The 20,285-nt window shown below is 57.3% G+C and overlaps 1 protein-coding gene across 2 annotated transcripts in view; it reads left to right on the forward strand.

Moving 5' to 3' along the window:
- The first annotated feature begins 11,096 nt into the window (after positions 1-11,096).
- TBX4 (T-box transcription factor 4) overlaps positions 11,097-20,285 on the forward strand; it is a 32,422-nt gene continuing 23,233 nt past the window's right edge. Inside the window, exons 1-3 of one of the 2 annotated variants that reach the window (XM_068655956.1) lie at positions 11,097-11,310; positions 12,490-12,648; positions 13,534-13,628. In XM_068655956.1, the coding sequence (XP_068512057.1) occupies positions 12,493-12,648; positions 13,534-13,628 (251 nt within the window). In that variant the 5' untranslated portion in view covers positions 11,097-11,310; positions 12,490-12,492. Of the gene's footprint in view, positions 11,311-11,374; positions 12,158-12,489; positions 12,649-13,533; positions 13,629-20,285 lie in introns of those variants that run through there. The other variant, XM_068655955.1, reaches the window with a different exon arrangement.

A 20,285-nucleotide genomic window follows, 5' to 3' on the forward strand; every position in this document is an offset into this window, starting at 1 on the left:
TTTGTGGTGTGGCCCTTTCCACATGGCCCTTGTGTCCTCCTCAGTTTGGGACGTGGCTTCTCTCCTGGTGTCCAGGAAAGGGTGATTTCATTAATAATAATAAGAGTCAAAAATCCCACCAGCTGTGGCCATGGGAATGGCTGCTGGAGAGGCTGTGCTTCCCCCTGAACCTTGGTTTGGGGACACAAGCTGCTTGAGTGCAGGGTCTTAGCACCCAACCCACTGATCGCTCCAAGAGCTTGGTGACTTTCAGTGCCTTGGTGGAAACAGAGCTGCTGAGGAGCTGGCCATGATCCCAGACCTGCCCGATGCCTGGGGTCGCAGTGAATTTCCTTATCTGGTTGACTTCTGTCCCTGCTCCTCTCTGACAGGCTCTCTTCTGGTGCTTTCCCTGCTGAGACCTCAGCAGCACCTCAGAAGCCTTCATCCACACTGAGGGTGAGAGAAACCAGGTGGGGACGTGGCAGCGGTGGGCTGTGAAGTGTGCCTGTGCCCTTGGTGGAGCTGCCCGTGTTGCAGCTGACCTTGGAGGTGAGCAGGGTCCCACTGGGGCTTAGATTCCTCTCCACGTGGCCTCCCAAGACCAAGGAGCTACTTGGAGCCTCCTCTGCCTCCCCCAGCCACTTTGGAGGAGCAGCTCTGAGCCGGGCTGGGAGAGCAGAGCTTTTCCTCATGAATCTCAGCATAAAGGCCTCATTTCCTTCTAGGGCCAGTTCCCAAGGGACCCCACGGGTCCCTGCAGGTGCTGCTGGCTCTGGTTGTCACTCTGCAGTGCGAACACTTGCCTGGTCACAGCAGGACCAGGACCACGTGTGGCTGAGCCCTGGCTCCAGCTGCGGTGTGTGCCTGGCAGAGCCATGCTGGCTGCCTGGTGGCAGGGAGCAGAAATAGGGTATTGTGAAGAGAATGGCTTCAGTTTATCCATGGGCTGGTCCCTGTCTTCCCCTGGGGGTGTCACATCCCCACTGGACTCCGCTGGGGAGCTGCCTTCCCATCTGTCCTGGGCCACAGGGCACCAGTGCGGAGCTGCGCAGGGCAGCACGGTGTGATCAAGCCTGGCCTTTTGGCCTGTTGTGAGTAAACCCCATGGGATATTGCTATGTTTTGGGCTGCAGCTGTCCCTGCTGCATTTGGTACAGGCTGTGGTGGCCAGCAGGAGGCTGGCATCCATTCCCCTCCTGAGCTCCTCTTCACACCTCAGGGCAGAGCATCCCTGGGTGCCAGACGGACCAGGGCACCTGGGACTCACCTGGGTGCAATCATCATTAATTTGGGGGTGCAGATCTGTCAGGTTATGTTTTAAGAGGTGCAGCCTCAGTCTGTCTGTTCTCAGGGATGGGTCAGAAGCTTCTGCTCCCACCCCAAAGCCACCAGGCTGCAGCCACGTGGCTGTTTCAGCTGGGGTGCCCCCAGCAGCTCTCCGTCCTGCGGCTGCGCACCGAGGGAGGGTGCAGGGGTCCTGCAGCCCCACCTGCCTCCCACATGAGACCTCTCCACCACAGGATGCAGGAAGATGCCTTTATAAGTTTCCTTTTAATGGCTCCTGTAAATCTTCTTTTATGCTAAGGCTAAAGACATATTTATTATTGTCATAAAGGAGGGGGAACTGGTGCGTCTGTGGGGATTGGGGACCTGGGGCTTTGTGTGCCCGGCACAGGTTTCGCTCCAGCACCTTCCTTGCCAGGGGAAGCTGTGGCTCTCCACCACACTTGGAGGCTGTTTTGCAGTGTGCTTTTCAAATTATTATTTATTTAATATTTTCTGAAATATTGCACTGGCAACCTCTGTCCCAAATCCCAGCCCCAAGGTCAGTGGGGAAGTGGCCCTGCACCTGCAGCCAGCCCCATGCCACGCTGCCAGCTGAGGTTTGGGCCCTTCCTTTCCTTTTTTACTTATTATGAAGCTGTTTTGAAGAGCACAGCCTGGAATGGGAATTTCATACAGTAAACAGAAAAGCTGCTCTGAAGTTATTTATTGGTGCTGTTTTCCAGCACGTGGACTCGTATTGATTTATTTTGCAGCGTCTCTAGAGGCTTCTTCAAGGTTAAAATGTAGACATCGCATGTTAGGCTGGACTAAATACTGGCAGGAAAATGCATCTGGCTCTTTTAATTGGAAAAACATACTCCTTTTATCGCCCCGAGGCCAAGCTGTGCAGTGTGGGGGGACGCACAAGGAGTGAGGTGCTGCAGTGGGGTCCAGGGAGGGTTTGGGGGACCCCGCACACAGCTCTGGGCTCCCGAAAAAGCACTGACCATCCCCTCGGGGTGTTTTCCAGCCCGGTGATGGCATTTGGCTGCTTGTGCCCATTTCTTTGGCAGGTTGAGGGACTCAGCCCAGGCCGTGGCAGGAGGTGGGGTGTGAGGTTGGACAGGGTGGGTGCTGCTGCCCCCTTCTCCCGCTCCCCTTTCCCCGTTGCTCCCGATGCGGCCGGAGGGGAGGTGGGGAGCCGCGCCGGGAAGGTGCGGGCTGAGGTTTAGAAATCATGATGTGTGAATTGAAATGGGAAGCAATGGATCTCGGGAATCACCGCAACTGCTACAAGGTGTTCCTGAAGCTGTCAGCAAGCCATCTGCCTGCTCGCCGGGGGTGAACGCCGCGCCACGGCCGCTGCCCACGGAGGGATGGGGAGCGGAGGAGCCCCGGCAGCAGCGGGGTCCCGTGGTGGGGCCAGGGGGTCCCTGCTGGGGCTGCAGCACAGTTCTGGGTGGAAATGGGAGGAAAAAGGCTCTTCGGAGGGAGCCGTGCCGCCTCCCTCGTGGTGGGGCTCTGGAGCGAAGCCCTGGCCGCGGCGCTCGCTCCTCGTAACTCATCCCAGGGCCGCGGCGGTGGGGAAGCGGGCGGGCGACTGCGCGAGGGCCGCCGCCGGCCCCAACACGCGATTTATGGCTCAGGGGGAAAAAATGCAGCTGGTCTGAGAGCAGAGCAGCGTGCGGGAGGAGCACGCCCAGGGTCAGCCTGCTTCCCGTTTTCCCCCCTCCTGCAGCGTGTCACTCGAGCGTTTCCTCTGCCCGTGGTGCTCCCCAGCTGCAAGGTGGATGCAGCAGGGAAGGCGAGGAGTGGGCACGCAGCAGGCACAAAGTCTGCCCTGCTCCCATCCTGCCACGTGTCCTGGCTCCCGGCACTGCTGGCGAGCTGAAGTTGAACTGGCAGAAAGCTGGGTGACCTGGGGGCAGGCGGTGGTGGCCTGGTGGTGGGTGGCACAGGAGGGACACAGGGCTGGGGTACAGACATTGTGCTCCCTGCAGGTTTGGGGTGCAGCCCCTGTTGGTGTCCCCAGCCCTGCAGCTGCTGCATGGTGCTAACGATGCTGTTTGTCACGCCGTGCCTCAGTTTCCCCACTGCAAAGGGGACAGTGACACTGCTCGGTACCACTAGGGCTGCATACTGAATTTTGGTAAGTTCTGGGGCTGCTTGGACTGGAGAAAAATTGAGAAAGAACAAAACCTTTTACAAATTTGAGTGCCACGGTACCTCTGGGCCTGCTGCAGGGTACATTTTGTTTTCAGGGCTGAGCCCCCTTGCCAAGGGTGCCGTGTCAGCCCCGAGCTCCCTGCAGTGCCAGCCAGCACTTGCAGCCCTCCCTTTCACTCACAATTCAAAATAAATACGGGGAGCGCACATGACCTCCAGTGTATAGTCTAAAGCTTTTAAAACTCTGCTCTAATTCTTTTAACTTCCCACACATCTATTCTCTGCACCAGCCTCCTCATTTCTCTTTCTCTTCCGTAAACTTATACCCTTTCTAAAGTGCCCGGAGAAGACGCCATAGATGAAATGTTGCTTTAGCTTAATTTCCTATTCCTAACATATGCTTTAATTAATGTCATTTTCTTTGATTCGCTGCCAGCATGCCAGTGCAGCACTTCCTTCGTTTCCCAACCTTTACCGTAACCTTGTGGGAATGAGTATCGGGTGTTCACGGCTGATTTCATCTGTTTCAGAGCATTTATCTGAGCCTCGTGGTGTCTGCAGCAGCCATCCACAGCACCGGCACGGCGTCCAAACTGCAGCGTCCCCCCACCGCTGGAGGGCTGGGCAAAGGCTGCAGGGAAGGGGCCGTGCACACAGAGCATTCGTGGAGGTTTCTGACATTTTCTACAGAGGGAGCTTCAATGCAGGATGGCAAACCAGGGGAAATGGGTAAGGGACCCCACGTTTCTGTGGGTCAGGTTGGAGTGACCAAGAAGCCCCTTTGCCATCCCTCGGGTCTTGTCCTGAGGTGGGAGCAGCCAACGTGGCCACATCACCCGATACAGGTGCAGGTTTGTAATGCCCTAGGTCCAGCTGGGACTGCCCTGGCCCGCTCGGAGCTTCTCATTTAATTTAAGGATCTTTTTGCCTCCTTTCTCCCAAAGGAGCCGGCTTGGTCCCCGTCCCATACAGGAAGAGGGCCCTTGTGCTCCTCGTGCCCCTCACATCCCTCTGGCTGGGACGTTTGTTGCAGGAGCCCGGAGGAACGTTCAGCAATTGTCTGTTCTGGCCCCAAATCCCTGGCACTCGCACACAGCAGGCCTGAAATGGCCCCTTTCCCAGACAGCTCTTTAAGCAAGGTTTTCCTGTCTCTCTCTTTAATGACTCTCAGCCATCCTTTCCCCGCTCGCTGGAGCCGGGGCAGATGCAGGGGGGGCGAGCACCCCCTGCTCCCACTCCTGCAGCTCCCTTCCCTCTACCCACAGCATGTTTGGGGTCCCACAGCAAGTCTTGTCCCACAGGGACGAAATTCCCAGCTTCTGGGCCGGACCCCATTTGCTATCATTTCCCTTCTCATTTACTCCTATTTAGACCCCCCCAGGAGTGGGGGCAGTGCCTTTTTGCAGCTCTTTCCCCTCTTACTCCAGGGACAGAAGCACCCCAATGGCTGTGCCCTGCTGGGTGAGGAGGGAAATACCCCAAATGAGTATAGGGGTTTGTCCCAGGCTGGACTGCCCCCGTTGCAGCCCGAGGGCTGTACTCCATCCGTGGTGGCAGCGAGGCAGGAGGGTTGCGGCCCCACAGGGAGCAAGTGGCCATGTCCCACACCAATGTGAGGACCCTTACTGGGAACCAAACCCAGTATGAGGCTTTATGGGAGCAGCCCAGCAGGAAATCCCATCCCGGTGTGCCCTGATGGGGTGCAGCGGTGGCTTTTGACAGGCTCTGTGACCTGCTTGCCGGGAAGGAGCCGCTCACTGCCTTTTACTCCCCCTTTCCTGCCTCCCTTCCACCCTGCAGCCTCCTGGGGCTCCCCCCAGCCCCTCACTGCTCCGTCCTGATGTATGGGGGGAGAAACCCGATGTCACTGCACTGCCCCACGGACCCCTCCCTGGGGTGCTCTCCTCCTGCAGCCCCCATCCCGCTGCCTTCCTCCCCGGCTCCTCTGCCTCACCTCTCTTTCCTCGGGTGCTTTCCGTCCTCCTCTCTGGCAGCTCTGTGTCCGGACGTGTGCCTGTGCCCCCCGTTCCGGCCCGGGAGCTTTTCGTGCTGCGGCTGGCAGCCTCCACAGGCACTGCTTCTGCCTCTTCCCTCCCCCCTTTTTGATCCACACCGGCCTTCCCGAGCCCCCAGAGCCTCCCGCTGCTTCAATCTGCCCCGCGGTGATTTGGCAAGGACTTGGGACAGGACAGATCCCTCTCCCGTAGGCACCTGGCAAATGTTTACATCCCCCCATTCCCTGTTTGTCCCCAGCTCGGTGTGTCCCCTGAGCCCCAAAGCTGGGATGTCCCCCCCGTAGGCAGCGAGAGCGCCGAGCTTTGACATGTGGCCGTGCTGCGTGTGGGGCTGCTGGCGCTGGCAGGGTCTGGCCCTGCTCCAGAGAGGAGGAGGAGGAGGAGGAGGAGGAGGTTTCCCCGTGGGCAGCACTGCAGTGTTTCCACTGGACTGGCTGAAAAGAGCCACAGGATCCGGCCGGGAGCGGGGGCCTTGCGTGCGCCCGCCTGGGAGGTGGCGGCGTTGCAGATGGCTGAGGATGCTTTTGCCTAAATAGCAACAGGACGCTAAGGTAAACACGAGAGCGTGGGCTGAAGGCTCGTCCCGAAGCACGGAGGTGCTCAGCAGGCACTACCAACAGGCACCCGCACGCTGCTCTGCTGCCTGGCTCCAGCACATGCTGGGATCTGTCCCGGGGGAGAGGGCCCACGGTGGCCGTGGTGTTTAAATGTGGCCACTTGGATGTCCCTGGTTATTGCTGCGGGGCTGCGTCAGGGCTGGCGCTGGGTCTTTGCCCAGTGTTTAGTCAGCTGCCTTCATCCCTCGTGCTGGGAATTTCCACCCAGACCAGCATCGCCCTGCAGGACAGAGGTTTCCCATAGCAAAAACCCCCTTGTTCCCTGCACAGCCCCAGGGTTGTCCCAGCCCCTGTGCAGGATGTGTGCGCGATGCCAAGCGCGCCGTGCTGAGCAGCGGTGCTCTGAGCCTGCCCCGCTCCGCGTGCAGTGCCGTGAGGATGTTCCCTGCTCCAATGTGAGATTCTCAAGACAATCCTCTCTTTTCTTCCTGCCTGGTGAGAGGTGACTCACGGTGTTGTCACTCGTGGGATTTATGCACTCGATTTTGCTCCAAGCCCATGTGCTCGTGAGCAGCCTAACTGCGGGGCTGCGGGCGTCCTCCTCCAGCTCCACCATGGGTGCTGAGAGGCCCTGGGGCTGCACACCCTGCCCTGCTCCCACCCCCAGCCCTGCCACCCGTGGGTCTTGGTCACGGGCACCCCTGGGTGCTGGTGGTGCTGACCCCCTGACTTGCTGTAAATGGTGGCCACGAGGGATGTGGTGGTGATGGCAGGGCCTGCTTGGCCCCGTGATGGCTTCGTGCAGGAACAAAGTAAAACAAAGCTGAGCAAAGCTGATCAAAGCTGAACAAAGCCACCCTTGCGCCTGCAGCTAGGCTGCATAAAAATCCTAAAGCGCCGAGCTGGGCACTCGGTTTGGCTGTTGTGCTTTAAGCCCCTATTTCCATTTCAGTGTGGCCCCGTTGGCCTGCTCCTCTGCTCCAGCATGCTGCAACCCCAAGGTTTTTTCATTAAAATAAAATAAAAGCAATTGCAGAGTAGATGGGGTATTTTTTTTTAGTAAATTTTGAAGTGAAATCAGACCTTCAGCTAGGAAAAAACAGTGGAAAGGCTAGTGCGGTGTGATTTTTACCAGGGCACTGATCTCTGCACTATTCTTTCTTTTCCAAGCTCACAGAAAAGTCTTTTCCATACAAAACATGCAACAGACTTGAAATGTTATTTTTCTCAATGCTATTTTAAAGAATAACAAGACAACATTTTGAAAAATATAAATCCAGAGCAGTCAGACAAAATTAGCCGGTTTTTAAAATTAAAAGAGTTCTACAATTGTTTATTTTAATTTGCAAAATGCTTAAACTTTAAAAAATATTGTAGATAGATGAATATTCGTTCAAAGTTTAATTTTACTGGCTGCATAACGAACCATCGCATCCTGCACAGTGTACCTTGAATTTCCAGGAGGGTAAGCACTCTTGGTCCACTGTTACAAAATTATCGAATCCCCCCCGAATATTTAAAACCCGGTCGGATGTGGTCGTTCCGTTCAGTTACCCCGTTTCGGTAGAGATCGGTGCGAGTCTGAGTGAGGCACCGCTTTACAACGTTTTAAAACATTCGTTAAAATATTTACTTAATGGGCTAAAACACAGCCAGAGAGCCTGCGAATGTGCCCAGGTCAGGCAAACACATGCAAATAATTCGCTCGAACGATTTAGAAGCAGAGCATCACTTGCATTTAAAGACGTGCATATTTCCAATACCCCCTCAGCGCATCTATTTTAGGCAGATGCTTAAGATTAAAGGGCCGCATGTCAGAGCGTATCTTACCCTTGCTTCTTGTCATCGTTTCTCTGCAATTTGGTTTTGTGTTTCCCTTTCAGCCTAGAAGTGTTTGGTACCAGTCTCTTGGCAAAGGAGCCTGAGGAATGGAAGGATAAAGAAATATGACCCAGCTGCTATGCACAATGAGGTTTGTAAGTCCTTGTATGGTATAAATAAGCATATTACACAGTTATTAGAAATTTGGCACTGTCCCTGTTTAGAAGCCCGACTCTGATGCTCTGTAGTTCCTCCCGCGTACGCGCACAATTCAGGGTTACACTCCGTGCCTTCGGCGGTTTTACGGGCCAAATTCGGCAAGTTTCTCTCAGTCCTCAGCCACTCAAACCCTCAGCAGCGGTGTGAACCGGTGAGTTTCCGCTCCAGCCAAGAAATCTGTGCCAACCTACGCGGCCGAGGCTCGGTCCTGCCTTCGCCGGGAATTGGGGCCGGGGCCGCGGTGTCCCCCCGCCGTCGGGGCCGGCTGCGGCCGCGGGGCTCGGGGCTTGCTTCTGCCCTCGTCTCCTCGTGCGTAGGATTATTATTTTTTTTTTTTATGGGGAGGGGGGGGGAAAGAAGCAAGAGCGAGGGAGCCGCGGGGGCCGGGCGGCAGGTAGCGCAGCCCGCAGCCTTTCCTTTTCCCGGCCCGCAGCCTGCGCGCGAGTGTAATTAGTGGAGAAAAGCGACAGGGAGCTTTTATTAATCGCCGGTGTTCAGGGCCAAGGCATGAGCAAGCCCGGTGACAGTGATGAGTGGGTTGGAGCGCCGGGCCCTGAAAGCAGGGCTTATCCTCCCCCTCGCCTGCTCCTTTGACTCGGCGGTGATGAGCCACGAATCGGAGCCACCCTGCCGTCGGGGATCCGGCCGTTTATCTGCCGGGTGATGACAGTCGGGCTGGGTTTGAGCCTCGCCGTGAATTGCCGGAGCCTCTTGCAAGCGGCCGGCGTTGCTGCGGCTGGGGGGGCTCCGTCGCGGAACGGACGAGGTCCCCACCCCACCCCCCCTCCAGCCCCGACGGCACCGGCCCCGGGGCTCGAGGTGCGGCCGGGGGAGCCTCGGGGAAGCCCAGCCCGCTGCGGGCAGGTGCCGCGGCTCTCTGCCACCTTCTCCGGGCTCACGGCACGGCGGGGCCGTCCCGGTCCCGCAGAGCGCGGACAGCCCCGGCCCGGGGTGGAAAGGGCCCGAAACCGCCGCTCCGCAGCCCCGTCGGCACGGACGGGGAGGGCCGGGGCTGGCGGGGAGGAGGGGGGCTTTGGCTTTGTTTTAATTAAATCCTCCTCACTCGGGGATCGCCCTCCCCCCAGCCTTTTTTTTTTTTTTTTTTTTCTCCGAGAGGGAAAAAATGCATTTAACGTAGGAAAGCGCAGGAAACGCCCGTGATTCCCATTGCCCCTTTCCGCGGCTGCAGGAGGAAGGGATGGTGGGAGAGAAAACCCAAACAAAGCCGAGCGACCGGCACCAGCCAAAGTGCCGAAATTCCCCCCTGCCCTGCCCTGGGCCCCGAAGCCCGCGGGGAGAGCCCGGCCCCGAGGTGGGAACGGCGGCGGGGCAGAGCTGGGGCTGCGGCGGTGTCCGGCTGAGCCTCCACCGCCGCTTCGGCCCGGGCCTGGCCCGTTCCATCCCGGGCAGCCCCTCCGGGACGGCTGCTCAGCCCCGGGCCCTCTTGCCCCAGCCCCGCGGGCTCACGTCGGGGCTCACCGCCAGCCCGGTCTCACCTGCGACGGCTCCGGCCCGGCCCTGCACGGCTCCTCCGGGAGCAGCGTGCGGCTGCCTCGCCCGCATCCCCCGGCCTGCCCGGGCCTGTTTTTTTTTCTTTCTTTTTTTTTTTTTCTTTCTTTTTTTTCCTTTTCTGTAGGAATGGGAAAAAGGTTCATTAAGAGGTTGACCCCAGTTTACTTTTTATTCTGCTCCTGTTCCCAATTTCGGCATCACGTGACGGTGGGAGTGAGTTCGGGTTTAAATTCACTTTCAAGAAAACCCCGATTTAAAAAATCCTGAAATCCTGCCCCGTGAAGCCCCGGCGGCTCAGGGCGCTGTCCCAGGGCACCTTTTGCCCTCCCCGGCACCGCCGGCTCCCGCGGGCACGGAGCGAGGTGCGGCCTGGTGGAGGGGCTAATAGGGCTGCTATCGCGATATAGGGCGCTGCACGGCAGCGGGGCTGTCGGGACACGGGGCAACACTTCGGCCGCGTGTGAGGGGCAGCTCAGAACCGACGGCAGCGCTGCGGGGTTGGGGGCTGCTCAGTTTCGGCAACCGCGACAGAAGAGCTGCTGTGGCCCGTTGAGTCGCGACAGAGCTCGGGAACTCTCCCGAGGGGTTTCTCCCCCTGATCGCTGGGTTTCTCTTGGCTCTGGGCACCCCGAGCAGGCCGCGCCGGTGGCCGAAGGGTGCCAGGGCTCCTGCCCGGGGCTGAGCGGCACCGGCAGCGCATCCCCGCCCCCGCCGCGCTCACCTCGGGGCGGCCCCGCCGGGGGCGGCCCGGGCCTCGCCGCCGCTTTGTCTGCGCCCGCCCCGCTCCTGCCCGCCTCGGGACGGGGCGCGGAGCTTCCTGCCGGCTCCGGCTGAGGAGGGGGCGCCGTGTCCCCCCACCTCACCTCCGCTGTCGGTCGGGGGGGACGTCCGCACCCGAAAAGCAGCCGGCATCCCCCGGCCCGGCCGGCGGGACACGTTGCAGCACAGCTCCCGCTGCGGCAGCACCGGGGAGGCCGCCCGAGGCCGCCGACCTCTCCCCAAGCGCAGCCCCCCCCCAGACCGGGCCGAGTCGGGCCGGGCCGGGCCGTGCTTCCCAAAGCCTCTCCGGGCGGCCCCGGTTCCTCCGGGGGTCCCGCAGCTCCCGGCCCGCTCCTCCGGGCTCTCGAAGCGCGGCCTGCGGCCTCCGCGGCCCTCCCGGTTCGGCCGCCGGGCTGCAGCCCCCGGCCCGTTCCCGGTTCCCCCGGCAGCCGGGGAGCGCCGGGCCCGTCGGGGCCGGGAGGAGGGGGCGCGGCGGGGCCGGGGGTGTCCCCCTCCCCTGGGGCCTCCTCGCCACAGGCGGCCCCGCTCTCTGCCGGGCTCCGAGCAGGCCGGGCAGGCCGCGAGAAGGGCCCGGGGCTCGGGGGCCGGGCGGCCGCTGCCCCGGGCCGGTGCCGAGCTTGGGGCCGGGCCGTCGGTGGGCGCGGGGCCGGGGCCGGGGCGAGCGGGCCGGGCCCGGCGGAGCGGGCCAGAGCTGGTCTGTGGGGCCGTGATTGACAGCGGCAACGTCAGCAACAGGAGGGGAAGGGAAAAGGGAGGGGGGAGACAAAGAGGGAGGGAGTCGAAAGGCCCCAAACTGGATCTTTATGGAACATTTTTCGCGAAGATCAAGGGAAAGTGAATCCGCGCAGTGGGGGATGCCCCGCACGCCGCTGCCATCGGGGGCCGCCGAGCCGCGCCCGGCCTGAGCGCCCCGCGGCTGCCCTTCATGCCGCAGCCGCCCCGAGGCGACGCCAGGAGCCCCCAGCTGCGCCTCCTGCCCCCCGGCCGGCCGTGTAAGTCCCGGGGCGGGGGGAAGGAGCGCGGAGTCCCGCGGGGTGGGAGCCCCGCAACCCGCCGGGCCCCGGCCTCCGCCTCGGCGGCCCGGCCCGGGGCAGCCGCCGCCAGCTCGCCCCGCTGCCCCCGCGGCCTGCGCCGCTCCGGAGCCGGCTCCGTTCCCCGAGCTCCCGGCCTCGGGCAGCGGCAGGGCCCTCGGGGTCGCCGGCTCCCACCTGCGCTCGCCCGGGTTGGGGCCGCCCCGTCCAGCCCCGTCCCGTCCCGTCCCCCCGGAGCGGGGCTCTCGGGGCCGGTGGGTGCCGGGCTCTCGCCGTGCCTTGGCGGCTGCGGAGCCGAGCCGTCCGTCCGTCCGTCTGCACGGTCAGGGTTCGCCGCGAAGCTCGGCTGTGGCTGGAGCGGGGTCAGCCCTTCGGGCAGGACCGACGGGACCAGGGAGCAGAGCGCTCCGTCGGGGCCCGCACGTCCCGGTGCTGTCAGCCGGCCCCGCCGCCGTTCCCCGAGGGCAGCGCCGGTATCGGGGCGAGCAGGGCCGGGGCTGGGAAGCCGCAGCCTCCCCTGGAGCGGGGAGAGGGGCGAGCGGCCGCGTCCCTCCGCGCAGTAAAAGTCGGGCTTGATGCGCGGCAGCCCCGGCAGAGCTGTCAGGCCTTATCTTTATTGGCTTTTCCCAGTCTCCGTCCAAGTTTAAGAGGGGCCCTTTTATCTCGGAGCCCTGCACTCCCTCGTGTTTATGCCACAGCGCTTCGCCCGCGGCCCCGAGCGCCGTCTCGGAGCCCCGCAGCTGCGGCCGCCCGACGGGACGGGACGGGACGGGGCACAGCGAGCGGCCCGGGCCGCCCTCCCCGACGGGTACCGGGCCCCGCACGGCAGCGAACAGCGGGGAGGGGAGAGGAGGAAGGGTCACGGCGGGGAGGCTGCGGCCGCTTCTGAGCTGCCGGGCTCCAGGCGGGAGCGCAGCCACGAATTGGCGGCTCCCCGGGGAGGGCAGGCGGGCTCGACCCGGCTCGGCTCGGCTCGGCCCGGACGGGCACAGAGGCTTTCCCCCGGGGCCGGGGCCGTCCCGTGGCAGTGTCGCCGACCGCAGCTGAGGATGCTCCGCCGAGCCTGACCCGGGGCGGGGGGTGCGGGCTGGAAGTGACCCCCGGTGCCGCGAGCTAATTGTGCGCCTCTCTCCCCCCAAGGAAATGCTCCAGGAGAAAAGCCTGTCTGAAACCGAGGAAGGGTTTCCAACAGCCCCCGCGCCCGGCCATGCGGACTCCTCCGCGGGCTCCCCCGTCCTCGGCGTAGCCGGGGGGAGCAGCACGCCGCTCAGCAGCCCGCAGGTCCCCGACCCCGAGCAGGTACGCACCGCCCGGCCCGCGCCGTCGGGCAAACGGGCACCGCCGCTCCCCGCGTCCCGCCAGGACGGGCAGAGGCTGCTTGAAGCCCCGGAGCCCCGGGTGGCGGTGCCGGAGCATCCCTCGGCCGCGCATCTTCCTTGGCTACGGGTCGGGGTGCGGGGAAATCGCCAGGGAATCGCGCTGTTTTTCTTTTTCTTTTTTTTTTCTTCCTTTTTTTTTTTTTTTCTTTTTCCTTCGTTTATTTATTTTGCTCTCGTGCGAACAGGCCGCTTTGCCGACCGTCGGGTGCGCGCCTGCTGGCAGGGCGAGCCCGGGCGCTGCCCCGCGGCACCCGGCGCCTCCCGAGCAGGATCCGGCCCCGCGGTGGCTGTCGTTGGTTTCTTTTGGTTGATTTTTTTTTTTTTTAATGATTTTTTTGTTGTTGTTGTTAAATCAAACTTCGCGTCGCCTGCAGCCCCTCGGGCCATCGCGGTTTCTCTGCCTTCAGCCCCACATTACCCCTAAATCCTGCGGAAAGTAACGCAGAAATCGCGGCTCAGCTGAGCCGGGAGGAGCCGCGGATGTCCCCGGGATGTCCCCGCGGCTGCTCCCGGCCCCGCTTTTAGGGAGCCCCTGGGCGCCATCGGGGACCGTCTGCGCCATGCGGGCACAGAAACCCCTACGAAAAAAAAAATAAAATAAGAATCCTTCTGGCCTCAACGCCTGGCCTGGACGGAAAGCTGCAGCTAGAGCCGGGCTGCGTTGGTTTCTCTCCTTTTTGGCAGCGATCGGTGCAAGTTTCGGGCCCCGGCCCTCCCGCCGCGGCTGGGGCTTCGCGGCCGCCTCCAGCCCCTCTCTAACGCCCCGCGCCCTGTGCTGCTCTCCTCACTATCTTTATTTTTCCAGACCATAGAAAATATCAAAGTCTATCTCCATGAGAAGGAACTATGGAAGAAATTTCATGAAGCCGGCACCGAAATGATCATAACCAAGGCAGGCAGGTTAGTGGCAATTCCCCGCGACCACGGGTTGGTTCCAAGCCGTACGAAATGGTCCTGCTCGAACCCTTCGGAGACTGCAGAGCTGCTGCGGTCGGTGGCATTTTACAAAATTGTTATCGTGGTTGCACATTTCAGGAAGGCAATTTTTCTGCGTAAACTGTGCGTGTGTTCGAGTGGGGCAGCAATGAGACTGTGGGTGCTGGAAAGAGTTGCGGAGTCGTTTGATAAATTTAGCCTCGATTCTCTGTGGTACCGCTTCGTTGGTTTTTATTTATTTATTTATATATATATTTTTTAAGAATTTGTCACGATAGTGGTTCCACTTCTATATTTTTTTCCAAAGCAAACCCCACTCCCCTTCTTTGCACAATGCGGTAAGAGCTGTGTTGGGATACTTTGCACCAAACTGTTCGCAAGATGAAGGCTTAGGGTATGGTTTGGTTTAATCTCAAAACTAGAAGAGTGTGAGGTACTGCTTTTTGGTCAGTTAGGTGTGGAAAAGTTCTGCATTTTCTTGAGAGCAAACAAACGTTCATGATTTTTACCAACTCAGAGCATCTTCAGCTTGCGAAGCCGGGCTGGGAACCGTCCCTGCGCCTGCTCCGAGCTCCCTGCCCACCCCGCGCTGCTCTGAGCAGGGATCGCAGAATTAACACACAAACCTCAGAAAATCACCAGCCCAGGAATCAGGCCGGTCCCAACAAAAATAGCCAGCTGCCACTGCGGGCACCGAAACATCTGCCCTTGGCTTCTGCGGCAGCCAGCTCGCATCAGTACTGCTGGAAAATAAAAAATGCCAGAATTGGGTGTTAAAACGCATTTAATTCTCACCCAACCGTGCCCTGTAATTGCTGATTTTACACCATGTGGAGGAGGGCACTCGAATAATGAGGAGCAAGTAGGGAAAAAAAGCCCAACGTTCACGCACGCTGTCGGTTCTCCTGCGGTCCTCATACTCTGAGCGTGGCAGTCGGAGTGCAGGGGGATTCTCCTCCTCGGGATGGGGGCTGTGTCCCGGTGCCCCCCCAGACCCCCAACTGGCTGGGGGGCGATGAGCGGCTCCTTTGCCTGCCCCCTGCTCGGGGCAGCCGGGCAGGGCAGGGATACTTTCGGTAACATCCCCGGTAGTCCCCCCCCCCCCCGGAGAGGAGGGGATGCTCGATTTGTTTGTTATTTGGCCTGCGTATGAAGTGCTTGCTCAGGTAACTCTGTTCTCATCATGCTGTGTTTTGGTGTGTAAAATCTTAGGGCTTGGTCTGTTCCCTGCGCTTCTAGCGCTGGGAAGAGCCGGATTCATTTTGATAGGTCTGCTACCTAAGTCAGCTAAGACGAGGGGATCAAGACCTCAGATATTTTACCCTTAATTTATAGTATCTGAGTGTGTCTGTGCGGGACATGTAATATCTTTACCAAATTCTAGACCCTAAGCATCCCAAATGTGCATGTTATCTCTTTGTAAGTCTTAACGTGGATTGTTTAAACAAATCCATATGTATAGGGCTCAGTCCCGCATTCTTTGTCCGCCGGAGCTGGTAGTGCACACGTAGTCACCTTCCCGAGCGTGTGGATGGGACGGAGCAGGCGGGGGATTGGACCCAAGATGCACAATTTTTTTTTATTTTATTTTTTTTAAGCTAGCAAACCAAATTCTCTTTTGGTGAAAATCAGGGCGGCGCAGTCAAGCTGAAACCATTTTAAATTTGTACCGGGAAAAAAAAATAATATTAAAAAATATATATATTCTGGGGCTGAAATGCCGACGAATAACATGAAACAAAGCAGTCACTTCGTTTCTTCTCCCCGTGCTCAGCTGCAAAAGGTGCCAAAAAAAGGCAGCAGCGAGGCCGGGGCCACGCGCGAAGTGGGGCGCGGGGTGGGGGAGTAAATGACGAAATGAAAATCAGTTCTTGGTGCAGATTTTATTTTGTCCGAGTCATTTAAAAAAAAAAAAAAAAAAAGGAGCAATAGTAAGTCTCCCTTCGACCCAATTAAAAAATGACGGTTAATGGAGATTTGTACGTACTCGCATTTAGCATTGAGAGGGGAGGGAAAGCGGCTAATTGCAGGCACTAATTAGGACTCTAATCCCCCTCCCAGCAGGCAGAGAGATGCCCCTGAATGCCGTTAGTTGAAATCGCCGGAGTGTCGGTCTGTCTGACCTCAAGGGGCACAAACGAAACGAAATCGAAGCCTGATTTTTAAATTTCGAACAACAAAACAGTGACTTTAATGACAAGCTCACTCAGTGGAGAGGAAATGTAAAGCTTGGCGGAAGCGTTAATTCCAAGGCAATGGTGTAAAATAGCCTTTCTGTATAAACAAGGCAAATATTGATAACTTGGGGGAAGGGGAGGGGGGGGCATTCGTTTCGTTCTTCGTAGAGTTCCTCAGAACGAGCCAACTATAAATTATCGAGAATTTAGGGCTGAGAATTACTTTGGGGGATTATTACTCCCTCTTAGGACTGATCTGTAGGAGACATTAGGAGAACACAGCAAGCTCAGCATTGCAATAGAAATCGTGTTGTTGCCAAGAAAGCTTGATTTATAAAGTGGAAACATCTTTAAAATGCGCTTGCTATCTTTTTAATGTTCGGCTGCTTCATTGTGGGAGGGAGAAAAAAAAAAGAGATTATTTTATATTAAAAGGATCGTCAAAAGATAAAAAGTTTATGTTAGCAAAGTTCCCTGAACTTTGCGTAAAACCGCTCGCCTCCTCCGTACATAAAACCCTGCACCTCGCGGAGCCCCGAGGATGGGACGCTGCGGCCCATAAATCAGCCCTTTGTCTTGTTCCCCCTGCTTGAGGTTTGCTCTAATTACGAATTTGCACTCGGGAGAAATTTTCCTTCGCTGTTTTTAAAGGCCGGGTGCGGCGCGGAGCTCGCTCCGGCTGCGCTGCTGCCCGCGGCCGGGGGCACCCCGGGGCTGCCCCGAGGGGTTGGGAACAGCCTCTGGGTGCTGTGGGGGGAGGCAGAGGGGGCACCGAGCACCGGGCAGGGGGCTCCGGGCCCCGCGGAGCTCCGCCCGCCCCCGCCCCGACGGGGCGGCCGCAGCCGCTGCCCCCGCACCGCTGCGGGGGGACCGCGGTGTGGGCATCGCCCCAGCGCTCCTGTCGAGGTTTCCAGCCCCCAGAAAGCCCCCTCCCCCCCGTTTGCCAGGCAGCGAGGTGCCGCTGGATGAAATGAATAAAATCGACGGGAAGGTAAATGTGAAGGTAATAAGGGGACAGCGGAGCTGAGGGTGCGCAGCCACCCCCGCCCAGCAGCCCTGCGGGCAGCAGCTCAGGGACCTCAGTATCACTCTGCTTGTCCAACGTGATGGCATTTAGCTGAACAATTGCGATTATTATTATTTTTTTTAACCTTGTGGCAAAACCCATTTTGTCTTTCGTAATTCTTTGTTAAATCCCAGCTTCCAAACCCTGTTTCTGCAGGAATTTTAGTTTCACGAACACGCTCTCCCTGGCTCAGGACTTCTTGCCTCCTTCTAGCCTTGCTTTAGATTTCAGTCTTCGTTTGTTTTTCCAAGGTGCCAGTCTTTGCAGCATTGCAGTTTCTCTCCAGATACTGCCAGGGACAAAAAAAAATTGATGCAGTCTATGGCAAATCGGTAAAAAAATAGCAGTTCACGGGATTCCCAGTGACATTTTCCTGAGCAGTCACTGAAGAGAAAAAGGAGTTCCTCTGTGGCAGCACAACCTTCCTGGGATGTGAACGGGAGGCTTGAGGTACCGAAACTGAGCTTTAACCGGACTGAAGGATGTGCACAGGTACAAAGATAGCCTCAGTCTTCGTGGTAGCAGGTTTTAGGAAGCATATGTAGGAAAATATTGCGCAGAAAAAAAAAATCAATAAAGCAGCTTGCATGTGTGGAAAAGACGCAACCCCCCTTTAGATGTTCAAGTTTCATTTTAAGAGTGGCTTATTTAAGTTTAAAAAAAAAAAAATCTGTTCTTAATCAACTTTAGTAAACCAAAATAAAACTAGTTTTTAGGACATCAAGGTTTGAAGAAGTATAAATGCTTTGGCTAAGCCTGGTGCAGCTTTCCTCTGTGAATAATCCTTTAAAAGTTAAATTTTCCATGGCTCCGTAGGGCATATGGATGCCCAGTTCTCATTGCAATTAAAGGGAAATATTTGTCCAGAATCTTTTGAGGCAGTTACAAGAATCTCTGCTCAAGGTTTTTGATCCAAAAGCAAACCTTAATATCCTAGATCAGCAGAGGAATGTGAGCCATCAATTTAAAACTTGGAAATAAAATAGATATTTAAGGAATGTTTGATCTGCTTAGTCCTAAATTCGGGGTCCTGGAATTACCCTGTTAGGGCAAACTCCCGCTTTGAGAGAAAGGAGCAGGAGCAAACTGCGATGGCTCTTGGCCGTGCTGCTAACGATGTCGACAGCTTTGGCAGGGAAGACAGAGCTCTTCCACGCCGAGCAGGGCAGGGATGGGATTTTAGGTTTTCATATGCTTCTGTCTCCAACAACAACCTTCGCTGTTAGTCTCCTAAAGGCATGGGATGCTCACGGTTAAGTGTGTTCCCAAAGCCTTCCACGCTCATCCTTAGGCTGCAGGAAGGGTTTGGTCAAACCCAGAGCAGAGGAAGAAGATCCCCACCACCGCCCAGGCTTCAGCTTTGCCTCGAAGCCTGCAGTGAGCCTATGGCTCCTCTGAAAGCTCACGGGGACCTGCGTGGCTGAAGGAGTTGGGCTGACAATGGGGCAGCCTGCCCTGAATTGTGCAGTGCTGGGACATTGGCCATGCTCTTGTGTGGTTTCTTCCTGCGGTGAAGCTGCCTGCACCACTGCTTCCCGTCCTCCTGCACGCTGGGACCTTCCTTGCCGAATGTCGGTGTGGCGAAATGAAAGCAGCAAGGCAAGGAGCCCTTCCACGCTTCAAGTTACCGTGGGGCAAAGAGAGGAAATGTTTCTAGACCGTGAAACCAGCCATGTAGTTAACCAAGTTCTCAAGTATGTGAGAAACAATGTTTTATTTAAAAATTAGATGTGCTAGCCAGAAAAAAAAAATACAACCTCGCCATTCCAAAATATAAAAATCCTTTAACTGTCTGACCTTCTCATCACTAGGTCATGGTCCTGCCACCAGATAAATCTCTCCTATCTGTCCATAGACTGAGAGTTCAATGTTGCTTGTGTTAGTGACAGTGAATTTGGGGCTGAAAAATGAACTACTGATGAGAACTCCTGTTGAACCTGTATTGTTTGTTATTCTGAGGCAAGGATCTGGCATGGGCTAATCCAGCACTTCAAAGTTAACTGCTCTTACTTTGTATACAGAGCGTCATAGCGGAGTGGCGTGGGTGATAAGAGAAATAAGGGACTGAGGGTTAGGATACACTGGGAAAATGGGACCCTGTTGAAAAACCCTTTGATCTCTTTAAAGTATTTTCTGAAAGCAAGAATCTATCAAAAAGGAAATGCCATTTAAAAGGCTAAAAGAAACAGCTGACATCCCCAAATTTGTTTTAATTTGCCCCGGAGAATATTATATTTAGAGATGCGTTAAGTCAATGGAAGAAATATTTGTCAAAAGAAGGGAAATTAGGAAAAAGAGGAAAGGTCATTAGAATGAGAACGTGGTTCCTGAAGCTCTACCATTCCATTCCTTTCTCTTCCCTCCTAAGAATGAAGACAAGCAATAGCATCCTTAAGCAGCCATGACCAATTCTCATGAGGAATTTGGGGCTATGCTATTTATTATTGGCATTTTAGGTGTGATCTGCTGTGCTGCTTAGGGAACATCACTGGAGACATCTCCATATGTCCAGCAACTTCTGAGAAGTTGGTCCTTCAGCCGTGACGTGGCATATTGGCCAAGATGTCGAATGATTTTTTATTATATTTTTTTTGTCCTGATTGTTTCATGACCTGAAGCACCATAGGCATCACCATCCCAGACAGTGCTGTGCTGGAGCTCCTGACCTGCCAGCCCCTTAAAGGCCACTTTACTTGGCCACCCCAGGGTTGTAAAATCTTTGTTCCGTTGAAAGCCCTGCAGAAAACAGGACTTCAGCTTCTGAATGTCTGACAGCCTGTGGGACATTTTTACACCCAAGAGGAGAGAAGAAAGCCCTTGGTAATATGAGAACTACCATCCACACTGCGGGACACGGTGGGCTCGTCTGCTTCAGAGAGCACTGATTCAACCTCTGGTGAGGACGTGACTTGGGCTGCTCCAGCAGGACTCACGAGCCTTGTTTCCAAGCAGTTTTCCCCATGGGAACACCAGGCAAGTTCCTGACTTACTGTGGGTGGGCCAGAAGAAGGTCCCTTCCTCAGCAGGAGCATCGGCAATATCTGCATCTGAGCAGGACCAGACCCTCGGGAGCAGAAGGGGGTGAGGACCGAGGGGCATGTGGAGGCCGCCTCATTGCCCAGCAGTGCTGAGACATGTCCTTGGGACATGCATGTCCTGGCGAGCAGCGTGGTGTGGGCTGGTTGGTGCTCAGATGAGTGTTTCCAGCCCTTTGATCAGCCCTGATGCTCTGGGCTTTGCTGGCTGCTGTCCCCTGTCCCCAAGGCCATGTAGGACCCGGGAGCACCGCGGGCACCCTGTACCCACTAAGATACTCACAATGGGACCGAGACATGGGTCAGATGCCCACAGAGTGACCAGGCCTGGAGAGCCTGAAGG

The sequence above is a fragment of the Anas acuta genome, chromosome 19, assembly GCF_963932015.1.
Source record: "Anas acuta chromosome 19, bAnaAcu1.1, whole genome shotgun sequence".
NCBI classification, from domain to species: domain Eukaryota; kingdom Metazoa; phylum Chordata; class Aves; order Anseriformes; family Anatidae; genus Anas; species Anas acuta.